Source organism: Trachemys scripta, chromosome 23 (assembly GCF_013100865.1).
Source record: "Trachemys scripta elegans isolate TJP31775 chromosome 23, CAS_Tse_1.0, whole genome shotgun sequence".
NCBI classification, from domain to species: Eukaryota; Metazoa; Chordata; order Testudines; family Emydidae; genus Trachemys; species Trachemys scripta.
In genome coordinates this window covers 14,637,096-14,648,554 of record NC_048320.1, presented here as the reverse complement: position 1 = coordinate 14,648,554, position 11,459 = coordinate 14,637,096, and the positions used below count along the sequence as shown (strand labels likewise).

Here is an 11,459-nt window from a genome sequence, read left to right as displayed (position 1 = left end):
GTCAGATTGGGGGCTAGGTAAGGGGTGTAGAGGGGGAGGGGTTGGAGGGCAGGGCAGGGGGCTAGCCCCTCTTGCTTGGTCCATGCTGATACCAGCTTTGCCCCCTTCACATAGGCCCTGTGCTTCCTGCAGGTGCCCAGTGCCCGCCCGCATGGAGCTGCGTGACTACCAGTGGGAGGTGATCGTGCCCGCCCTGGAGGGCGAGAACATCATCATTTGGCTGCCCACGGGGGCAGGGAAGACCCGGGCAGCGGCCTACGTGTGCAAGAGGCACCTGGAGACCCGGGAGCGGGCCAAGGTGGCCGTGCTGGTGAACAGGGTGAGACCGGAGTTGCACTGGTGGGGGGAAGGGCTCATGCCGGGGTGGGGATGATTCTCCCAGCCTGGCCTGCCGGGCGCTCCCCTCGGCCTATCCCCGGCCAGACATGATGGGGACGCTGGACGTGCTGGGGCTGCAGCCGGAGAGGGACCAGCCAGAGTGAGGAACCGCCCCCACCCCAGGCCTTCAGGTCTTTGCACACAGACGTGCGACGGAGGAACTGTGGCCGAGTCCCCACGTTCGTTGGGTGGTCGCCATGTGCCAGGCGTGGCTGCGGGGGCAGCGGGCAGTCGGGCTAGTCACCCGCATCAGGCTGGCCTCACGGTCTCAAGGGGGCGGACTTGACGCCAGGTGGGGGAGCTGTGTTCACGCAGGGGGTGGGAAAGCAAGCGGGCAAAACATGCCCACCTCGCCCTCTGCCCAGGCAGCCGAGAGCTGGCTCAGTCCCAGCGTGGCCAGCGCCAGGCCTCGTGGCCGCCCATCCTCCCCCATGGCACCCCGGCACTGTGTGCTGTGCTCTCTGCACAGCTGGTCCATGTGAGAAGATAACAGCCTACTACTGCTGCTAGCTAATGGCATTACCCGTTAGTTGTGCTGAAGGTGCTGGGTTCAAAACCTGCCGATGACCCGTGCTAAGGAGGGAGGGTCCCCAAACGCCTGCTCTACGCTGGAGCCCCCTAGACAGGCAGGGTGCGGCTGGCTCGGGCAGGGCGCGGCGCTGTGCAGCTTTGCCTCTGTTGTCCATGGGAGGTTGCTCAGCTCAGCAGCCAGGGCTCTCCCCAGGCCTCACAGGGCGTCTCTTGCGTGTTGGGTGGCCAGGTGCACCTGGTGGACCAGCACTACACGCAGGAATTCCAGGCCCTGCAGGATCGCTTCCGGGTCACGCCCATCAGCAGCGACAGCGACCAGAAATTCTTCTTCGCCAAGGAGGTGAAGCTGAGCGACGTGGTGATCTGCACGGCGAAGATCCTGCAGAACGCCCTGACCAGCCAGGACGAGGACATGCACGTGGAGCTGACCGGTAGGAGCCCGGCCCAGATGGGAGCCGACCCACGTGGGGCTTGGATCTCAGGGCCAGATCCCCAGCTCGTCTCAATCGGCTGTGCCCATGTCAATTCCGGTTGACACCAGCTGAGGATCTGGCCTTTGGTTACTGCTGAGCGTGCACAAGCCAGCGAGAAAACCCAGCTTGACTCTCAGCTCCTGGGGGATGGAGATGGTGGGAGTGAGGGAAAAGGCTGGTCCCTGGACAGAGCCCTGGGTGGCCGATTCATTCCCTGTTGATACAGTGGGGACAGGGAGGCTGCCTTGCCTTGGAGATCGAGAGGCAGAAGGGCTAGTGCCGGCGTTTTGTAAACTGCGCACATTTGATCTGGAGTCCGTGGGAGGCAGAAAAGACAGTGTCATTCCCCCTGCCCCCGGCAGTTGCTGGTCACGTCGCAGAGCAGACCCCCGCTCTGTCCACCTGCCCACATGGTCCCCTCGAAATCCTCCCAAGGCACCCCAGGGAGTCTGTGGCAAAGCTGGGAACTGACCCCGGGTCCCCAGCTAGTGCCCTAGTCACTTCCCCCACTTCCGGAGCTTCTCCCCGCCCCCACCCTGTCAGCCTCGCTCCGGGGCCCTCAGCTTGGCTCAGCCCCATCTCCCTGGGCAGATTTCTCCCTGCTGGTGATTGACGAATGCCACCACACCCACAAGGACTGCGTCTACAACCAGATCATGGAGGATTACCTGGAGCGCAAGCTAACAGGCCAGCGGAAGCTGCCGCAGATCCTGGGCCTCACCGCCTCACCCGGCACCGGGGGGGCCACCAGCATCCAGGGGGCCAAGCAGCACATCCTGCAGGTGAGCGGAGCATTCCTCACGCCCCCCCATCCCAGCGAAGCGGGGGACGTGGCTGGCTGCCACCCCAGTGGCCCAGGAACTGCTGAACCTCCCTGAGATTGCACCAGGCTTGTCTTTTGGCTGCTGGAAAAGGCCCTTGGAGCAGGAATTGGGGCCACGCAAACTGTCTGCCCAGGGAGCCCATCTCCTCGGCTTCTGGTCGCCTGACACACCTGAGATTCTAGCCACGGCAGCCACATGGGTCACGGAGCTGCAGCGTTGTTCCCCCTGGCATCTGTCGGGACGTCCTAGGGCGTGGGGGGGGGAGTGGCTGCTGGAGCCAGATGTGCCCATGCTGATGGAACCCCTGCCTGGGTACATCTGAGATACCCCCCTTCCCAGCTCAGTGCGTCCATGACATGTGGCTCTCGGGGTGTGTGTGTGTTTAACCCTTTTAGATCTGCGCCAACCTGGACACCGCCAAAATCATGTCGTCTCAGAAGCACCGTGTCCACCTGCGGGCTCAAGTCCCTCAGCCCAGGAAGCAGTACGACGTGTCCCACGAGAGGCCGCAGGTAAAGGGCTCTCAGAGCCACCACGGGCTGCACATGGGCACAGACCCCAGGGGAGAAGAGAGAGACCCCACTGCAGGGGAGACCAGCGACAGCCCTTGAGGGTTTAAACCCCTCAGTCAGCTCTGCTTAGCTCAGGGCCTGGGAGGTGGCCGAGCCCATCCCATAATCAGCTGGGTCCCCTGTGCTCCCAGCCTGCGACCTGACCCGGCTTGCACCGTGCCCTCGGGGCATGCCACGGGCAGCGGCCTTCCCCTCGAGACTCTGAGCCCTCCCTGCCTCGCTCTGCTCCCCAGGATCCCTTGGGCCAGAAGCTGAAGGAGACCATGGCCCACATCCACCAGTACCTGGACGTTGGCAGCCTGCCGCAGGACTTCGGCACCCAGAGCTACGAGCAGCGCATTGTCGAGCTGGGGAAGGAAGGTGAGGGGCTGTGTGCCAGCGCAGGGGAGGGGTTAACGGGGGTTGGGAGAAATCTAGAGCTAATCAGGGGGAGGAAGGTTGAGCTTGTGGTTCAGGCATTGGATTGGATTCAATTCCCAGCTCCGCTTGGCCTTGGGCAAGTCAGTTCATTGCTCTGTGCCTCAGTTTCCCCACCTGTAAAATGGCGATAACGATCCTCCCTTTGTGTTGCCTCTTTCAACTGAGCGCTCTTGGGGGCAGGGCTGGTCTCTTATTACATGTCCACGGGGTGCCCAGCACAATGGGATCCCTCCAGGCGTTACTGTATCTACACACAAATGGCCTAGATAAACCACCTGGGCTCCAGAACAGGCACCCAATGACAGTGCCTGCGAGAGGGCAGAATGCTGCCTGCAGCATGTCCCTTAGCTGTGGGACTTCCTGCTGCAGGGTGGGAGGGAAGCTAATAGCCCTGGAGGGGTTTTGTGCGGAATGGTGCCTGCAGTGACTCAAGCCATGAATCTGATCCCAAGGATTGTGCAGCCTCATGCGCCGAGGCGCAAAGCGATCCGGGGAAGGAATTACCCCGCCCCTCCCGCGGGATAGCCTGGGGCCTCTGATCCCGCGCCCTGGCTGCTGTGCGGGACTGAGCCAGGTTATACAGCACAGTAACAACAGTCACCATTGGGGCATTTTCTGTTAGTGCCTTTTCCTCCTCGCTGTGTAATGGGCCTTTGACACATGCTTTGTTCCTGGAGCCGGAAAAGAACCCAGGACTCCGGGCTCCCAGCCTCCCCTGCTCTAACACTAGATACCCCGCTTCCGGAGCCGGAAATAGAACCCAGGCGTCCTGGCTCCCAGCCTCCCCTGCTCTAACACTAGATACCCCCCTCCCGGAGCCAGAATAGAACCCAGGCGTCCTGGCTCCCAGCCTCCCCTGCTCTAACACTAGATACCCCCCTCCCGGAGCCGGAATAGAACCCAGGAGTCCGGAGCCCGGTCCCCACACTGGCCCCGCTCTCAGTGACCGCCCAAGGCACCGTGCTGGGGGATTGGCTCTCAGCGGTTGCTACAGTGGCTTTGTTCCAGGAGCCCAGTCGTTCTGCCGTAAGAAGCGCACGTGCGCCCTGCACCTGCGGAAGTACAACGACGCGCTGCTGATCAATGACACGGTGCGCATGATCGATGCCTTCAACGCCCTGGACGAGTTCTACCAGCTGGAAAAGGTCACCAAGGTTCTGCAGGACCCCACGGAGCGCTTCCTCGTCAGCACCTTCGAGGGTAAGGGCTGGAAGCAGGATACGGGGGGTGGGGGGGAGCCCATAACAAAGCAAGGGGAGGGGTCAGCAAGGCCCAATGTGCTCATCTAGGCTGGCCTCCTGCATAGGGCAGGCCAGAGAACCCTGCCCAGGCAGGCCAGTGGCAGACCCCATGTGTCCTGACTCCCAGGCCAGTGTCCTAATCACTAGGCCACGCTGCCCCTCACAGTGCTGGGCTTATGGGACCTCTCTCCGGGAGGACTCGCTGCCAGATGTGCATTACGTGTGACGAGCCCCTTGAGAAACGTTAGGATGAATGTAACCCATGGGGAGGGGGCTGGTCCCCAGGAGTGGATAAGAGCCTACAGCTGCAGAGTCGCTCCTTTCACTTCAGCAGTAGAAGTCTGTGTTCTTAGCGCTGCAGGCCCTGGGTTTGAATCCTGGGCCAGGGTGCGAGTGCTGTAACGTAGCCCTGGGGCTCGCTGGCTCAGAGCTGCCGCTCTCACCTGCCTGCACGCTCTGTTGCAGAGATCAAGGCAGCCCTGCTGGCTCTGACCAGCGACCCGCGCTACGAGAACCCCAAGCTGAGCAAGCTGGAGGAGATCCTCCAGGAGCAGTTCCGGACCCTGGACCGCTCCCGCGGCATCATCTTCACCAAGACCCGCCAGAGCGCCCACGCCCTGCACAAGTGGATCCAGGAGAACGCGAAGCTGGCAAGGCTGGACATTAAGGCAGCTGTCCTGACCGGAGCCGGCTACAGCAACCAGACCAAGCACATGACCCCGGTGGGTGAGCGAGGGAGGAAGGAAGGGAGAGGGCAGACGGTGCTGAAGGCAGCTGTGCCCTGCACGGCTCTTCTCAGCCCAGGAGCGCCAGGTGCTCTGCACACCCCCCCTTGAGAGAGGCCAGGGGAAAGAGCGAGAAACTGAGGCCCAAAGAAGGAAGTGCCGTGCTCCCCAGGCTGGTGACAGAGCTGGGAAGAGAACCCAGGCGTCCTGACCCCCAAGCTCTACCCCACTAGAACCCAGTCTCCTCTCGCAGCTGGGAGAAGAGAACCCTGGAGTCCCCTCCCCTCCAAGAGTGGGGAAAAGAACCCAGGAGTCCTGACTCCCGCCCCCTCCTCTGTTCTAACCACTAGGCCCTCCCCCTGAAGCCTCTCCTGCCCTACCCCACCCCACCGGGTGAGCAGAAGGAAGCATGGGGGGACCTGTCCCCTCACACTTGGGAGGGAAGGGACGAGTCAGTAGCTTTAATCCGTGTGATTCTCGCCCTGTCGTGGCCGGGGGCCCTGGAGCTGTGTCCTGGGGAGTCCCCGTGCAGAGCTGCAGCTTTGGGCTCTGTGTCCCAGGTTCCTGTTGTCCTTTCGCCCTGCGGCTGGGTGATTGCTGAGGGGCCTGGGGGCCTGGAATCCCTGCGGCGCCGGGCCAGGCCCACGGTGGGCGGGAACGACAGCTCCGTCTCTTCTCTCTTCCCAGAACGAGCAGCAAGACGTGATCAAGTTGTTCCGCAAGGGAGACCTCAACCTGCTCTTCTCCACCAGCGTGGCCGAAGAGGGCCTGGACATCCCAGAATGCAACATCGTGGTTCGCTATGGGCTGATGACCAACGAGATCGCCATGGTGCAGGTAACCCGCTGCTCCCCGGGCCTGGCCAGGCTCTGCCCTTGTTCCCCGGATCCCTCCCTCCTGGCTCCAAGGGACCGAGCACTAGGCTGGGCTAGATGGGGTGGGGGGAGCCGCTGCCTTCCTCAGTGCAGGGGGAAGCCGGCTGTCCCAGGCCCACCCAGCTGGGTCTGTCTGACACACACCCAGCCCCCAGCTCCCTGGAGTCCTGCCGAGCGCCGCTCGCAGCCAGGTCCCTCTCGATGGAGCTGATACAGAGCTCCGGAGCGGGAGCTGTGCGGCGAGGCCAGGACCACATGGGGCACAGAGACCAGACTCCCCACTCCTCTCTGGGGGCTCCCTGCAGGCCAGGCCCAAGGCACGCTTGGGGAGGCTGCGCCCAGGAGGCCTTCCATCCCGAGTGCCATCTGCCAGCAGCACCAGGGGATGGCGAATCCGCGCGCACCACGTGGGCTCAGCGTTCACCCAACCCCCTCGCTGGGGGGCATTGCAGACCTCCTATGCCCCCACTCCTGAGTGGGATGGTGGGAGGGGCTCTGCCGGCGCTTTCCCTGGGGCTCCTTCCTGAGCTGACCCCAGGCATGACCCGACTGCCCGTCCCCGTTTGCACAGGCCAGGGGCCGCGCTCGCGCCGAGAACAGTCTGTACTCCGTCCTCGCCAAGGCCAACAGCAAGGAGGTGTCGCGGGAGCGGCTGAACGAGACCTTGGAGGAGCTCACGCAAAGAGTCATCGAAGAGGTGCAGGCCATGCCGGAGAAGAAGTACCGGGACACGGTGAGGGGCCGGCGCTAGGGCACAGCCCTGGGGGCCAGCAGCTCCTGGCCCGTGTCCATGCCCCATGGCACAGAGCGGGGTTCCCTGTGCACTGGGCCGGCTAGGGCCTCAGGCCCTATTCTCCACCCCGGCCACGCTGCTCAGACAGCCTGTGTTTTGTGCTAAGGCCCCCAGGTGTCTGCCCCACGGGGTGGTGGATGGCAGCAACTGGGGAGGGGACAGAGTGGAGCTGAGGGGGCTGGTGGTGCCTCTTGCTGCGTGTCTGTGGGTGTCTCCTTGTGGTTGTGTTCCTGTCGCACCTGCGTTGAGCTGCCCCTCCCCTCCCCCAGATCACAGCCCTGCAGCGAAGCGCCATCATTAGCCGGAAGGTGAAGAAGGCTGAAGGCAACCAGAAGCGGCAGCTGCACGACCCGGACGCCGTCCGCCTCCACTGCATAAACTGCAACATGGCCGTGTGCCACGGCAGCGACCTGCGCACCGTGGAGAAGATGCACCATGTCAACGTCAACCCAGACTTCAAGTGAGGGCGGGACGGGGGGACGGGGACCCGAGCGAGCGGAGCCCTGCCCATGTCCCCCGGGGGCCCCCGGCCGTTCGCTCTGTGTCACGTGGGCTGCCAGAGCTGGGAGGAGAGGTGGGCAGCAGCACCAGCACCCACTGGGGACAGTCGCTAGCGCAGGCATGTTTAATGCCGTAGTAGATGTTCCCCGGCCCCCTGCCCTCAGACCTCGCTCTCCTTCTGCGCTGGGGCCCCCGGCCTGGCAGCCCTGCTGGTCCCTCGCTCAGCGCTGGGACTCCCTGCGGGACCAGCTTTGCAGCCTCTCCTAGCAAGAGCCTGGAGAGACACGTCTGTCGGCCCCATCAGGCCAGGGTCCTTCCCGTCCGCTCCAGGGACAGATCCAGGGAGCAGCTTGGGGCTGGGATTGTCCCTCTTCCGGGGCGGTGGGCGGGGAGCTCCCCTCCCCAGGTGGCTGCGTGCTGGCTCTGCTTGTGAGCCCGGCATTCTTGGCTCACAAGCCCCATCTGCTTCGCTCCTTATGGCAACGGCTCTTGGTGCATTTCCCGCAGGATTTACTACAATGCCACGTCCAACAACGTGGGGATTCCCCGTAACTTCAAGGACTGGAAGCCAGGGGGCAGCATCAGCTGTGCGAATTGCGGCCAGGTGAGTACGTGGCTGAGACACCCACAGGTGACTCTCCCCTACTGGGTAAGCAGGCGCTGGGGTTGAACTGGAAATACACCCAGTCTGCATGTACAGAGCCTGAGAGACGGAGAATCCACACCTCCCTTGGGGATCCCAGGCTGCCAGCCCCAAACGTTCAAAACCCATGAGGTTTTAAAAAAGGGGGTTTCTGAGCCTTTCGGGGTCACAGCTCCCCTCCCCCAGCTTTTCTGCACAGCCATGAGGGATGGAAACTTCCTTTTTATTTTAAGGGAAAGCTGAGATTTCCCCCCCCCCCGATATCACATGACTCCAAGAGCTGGGGCTTTAAGGAAAGCATCAAATATTAAATCCCGGGAATTGGCAATAGTGGGGTCTGCTCCGATGGCAAATTATCCACATTTCAGAATGGGCGACATATTTCCAGTGCGAGTTTTTCTGCATTAAACTTCCAGCCATTGGAGCTTGGGTGTATGTGGGAGTGAGTGTTTGTGAGCACGTGTCGGTCTGTGTGTGACTGGGCGTGTGTGGTTAAGGTCTATACACTCCCCTGTATATAAGTAGGAGATGTTTGTACAGTTCAGCTCTGGGATCAGATGCTAAGCCCCGTTGCCCGGATGTGCGACTGTTTAGTCCCGGCGATTTGCGGTGGGTCCTGCCTGTCCGTCCGGGTGATGTGTCCTTCGTCCGTCCGTGCAGGCCTGGGGCATGGAGATGATCTACCGCAGCGTGACGCTGCCCATCCTCTCCATCAAAAACTTCGTGGTGGCGACGCCGGACGGGAACAAACATCTCAAACAATGGAGCCGGGTGACTTTCACCATCGAGGAGTTTGACTACGTGGAGTACTGCAGCAGGAACTTGGGCATGTAACGCCTGGCCGAGCCCCAAGCACCCTCCCGTGGCAATAGGGCGCCTTAGCCCAGCCCTTGGCATGGTAGGCGGGAGCGCCCCTCCCAGAGATCAGCACTGGGCACAGTGGAAGCATTTTAACCCTGCTTTGCCCAGGCGTGGCTCTGTCTTTCCTCCATACACTCTGCAGTGCCCGGGCACTGGGCAGAGATAGACCAATGGAGGAGTAAGGACCCCCTGGAGATGGGCCCCCCTGCGCTCCTGCCCCACTCCGCTCTGCTGGGCCCCTCTGGGCCCGCACAGCATGAGGAGCAGGATTGGGACCTAGGGGGGCTGCCACCCCCAGAGACCAGGCTCTGGGCTGGGAGGTGGTCTGGTGATGGGACTGACGTGTCCCGGCCAAACAGGGCAAGGAACCATAGACCCACAGGGTTAGAAGGGATCGTGGGGGTCATGTTGTCTGACCCCCAGCCAACAGCTGTACTGTTCAGCCCAGGACTGACCATAAAACCCCTCCTGCCCTCCCTAGGCGTCTAACACACTCCCCCATCCTCCCTGCCCTGTCCCTCAACACTCACTGGTAAGGAGCCGAGTGTTGTGACCCAATCACAGACCGGGGTCCTGTTCCCAGCTCTGCCGCTGACTCACTGGCTGATCTCACACAAGTCTCGTCCCACCTCTGTGCCTCAGTTTCCCTACCCGTCAGACAAGGATAATGCCGCGCCCCTTCTCGGGGGAGTTGCAGGTACATTTCTTTGTGGTTCTGGGAAGGACAGGACACACTGGCTGAGCTCACACAAGTCTCGTCCCGCCTCTGTGCCTCAGTTTCCCTACCCGTCAGACAAGGATAATGCCGCGCCCCTTCTCGGGGGAGTTGCAGGTACATTTCTTTGTGGTTCTGGGAAGGACAGGACACATCTCTCCCACCTGCCCCTGTCCGGGAGCGCCCCCCGATCTCGGTCACAGCTTGCAATGATCCTGCGCGGTGCGCAGAAGCCACGTTTTTTCCTGCTCGGCTGCACGAAGCCGAGTGCGTGTCGAGTGATCAGTTTGCAGAACTGCCGCCAGCCCCTCTGCTGTCCGAACCGCCAGCCTTGGGCTTAGCCAGAGGGGAGCAGCCAATACGAAAACAGGCAAGTTCTTATGAACATAATAATAATAGAGCCACTAGGGGACCTCCTTGAGCCTCTCGGGGCCCTGCGCCATGGCTCAGTCTGGTGATGCCTAGCACTAGCTCTGGCTGGGTAGGAAATACAAGCCCCACGGAGTCCCTAGACCCCACACCATGCGGTCGGGAGTGGCCAGCGAGTTGCTTTGCACGCTGATCTCCAAGCAGCCTGCTGCCACTTGGGGGTTTGAGGCTGTGACGCTGGCAGGCCAGGCGCCAGCTCATGCCAAGGTCCCCAGACCTCCCCTGAACACTGATAAATACACGGCGGGCACCAGGCTGGCTCCCCGAGGGTTAGTGGTGTTAAAATAGGTAGTAAAGAATTGTCCGCATGTGCTTAGTGCTTAGACGTGATGGGATTGCTGTGAGTTGCCACGTGCGTTAATCGCAGTCACACTCTGTGTCCCACACTGTAAGGTAATCGCTGAGCGTTTGCGCTGTCCGCCTCTGTGACTGTGTAAAGACCGGCCCGGAGAGCGCGATTAGTGCGAAGGGCCGGTCCCTGCCAGCAGGTGTTACTGCCAGCCCACAAGGAAGGCCCATCCACACCAGACAGACTAGAGCGGAACATTCAAGTGGACAAAAGACTCATAGACTCATAGATTCTAGGACTGGAAGGGACCTCGAGAGGTCATCGAGTCCAGTCCCCTGCCCGCATGGCAGGACCAAATACCATCTAGACCATCCCTGACTTGGTTGTTTACGCTCCCCCACCCTATTAAGATGAGTCTCGCCCGTGAATTCCTCCCATCAGCTGAGGTTCACCTCCAAGCAGAAGAGGGGCAGGGAATAAAAACCCCTAACAAGGAGGAACTGGAGCGTTATGCTGCTTTGCATGGGACAAGGATCGCTAGGCATAAGCCAAAGTTCCCCAGCTATTCAGCTTGGCTTAGCCCCGCGGGACATACCGAGCTTGCATGGCATAGAAGCTCCTGTTACTTTTTGAAACTGAAGAGTGGAACTTATTTGTGTGCCTATGTCTACCTGCTTTAACTGTATGAATAACTCGGATTTCCTTTTCTATAGAATAAATCTTTCGCTAGGTTAGGATAGGGTTGGTTACGCATGTCATCTTTGGTGTGCGATCTGAGGGGCACTTAACCTGGGGTAAGGAGCGGTCCTTCGGGAGTGGGAGTAACCTGAATATTGCTGTGATTCTTGGTGTAAGGGACCATCTCTCACAAAGGCAGGCCCACCCGGGTGGCCAGACAGATCAGAGTGCCCCGGGGACTGTCTGTGAGTCCGTGGCTAGGTTGTTATGGTGCCTGAGGAGTTCACACGCGAGAATTGACGGGTGAGATCTCAGCGTGGCACTCACAGCCAGGTAGGGGTTGGTGCGCTGCTTCCTAACAGGCAGCCACTCACGCCCTCGAGCCACTGCAGGACAGCTTGGCAGAGCCATGTGGTCTCAGACCGTGTCTGTATTTGCCGAGTTTCTCTTAGCGCAGAAGAGCGCAGGCTGGAGGCCCGAGGAAAGGCAGAGTCCATGAGCCATCTCACAT

General features: G+C 61.3%; 1 protein-coding gene across 9 annotated transcripts in view; it reads left to right on the top strand.

Moving 5' to 3' along the window:
- DHX58 (DExH-box helicase 58) overlaps window positions 1-11,007 on the top strand; it is a 16,970-nt gene extending 5,963 nt beyond the window's left edge. For 4 of the 9 annotated variants that reach the window (XM_034756047.1, XM_034756050.1, XM_034756051.1 and 1 more), the window contains exons 2-13: window positions 115-319; window positions 1,139-1,340; window positions 1,974-2,164; window positions 2,602-2,718; window positions 3,012-3,138; window positions 4,207-4,398; window positions 4,905-5,161; window positions 5,852-6,001; window positions 6,611-6,772; window positions 7,102-7,292; window positions 7,841-7,937; window positions 8,637-11,007. In XM_034756047.1, the coding sequence (XP_034611938.1) occupies window positions 115-319; window positions 1,139-1,340; window positions 1,974-2,164; window positions 2,602-2,718; window positions 3,012-3,138; window positions 4,207-4,398; window positions 4,905-5,161; window positions 5,852-6,001; window positions 6,611-6,772; window positions 7,102-7,292; window positions 7,841-7,937; window positions 8,637-8,810 (2,065 nt within the window). In that variant the 3' untranslated portion in view covers window positions 8,811-11,007. Of the gene's footprint in view, window positions 1-64; window positions 320-1,138; window positions 1,341-1,973; window positions 2,165-2,601; window positions 2,719-3,011; window positions 3,139-4,206; window positions 4,399-4,904; window positions 5,162-5,851; window positions 6,002-6,610; window positions 6,773-7,101; window positions 7,293-7,840; window positions 7,938-8,636 lie in introns of those variants that run through there. The other 5 variants (XM_034756048.1, XM_034756052.1, XM_034756055.1 and 2 more) reach the window with 2 other exon arrangements.
- The last annotated feature ends 452 nt before the right edge of the window (window positions 11,008-11,459 follow it).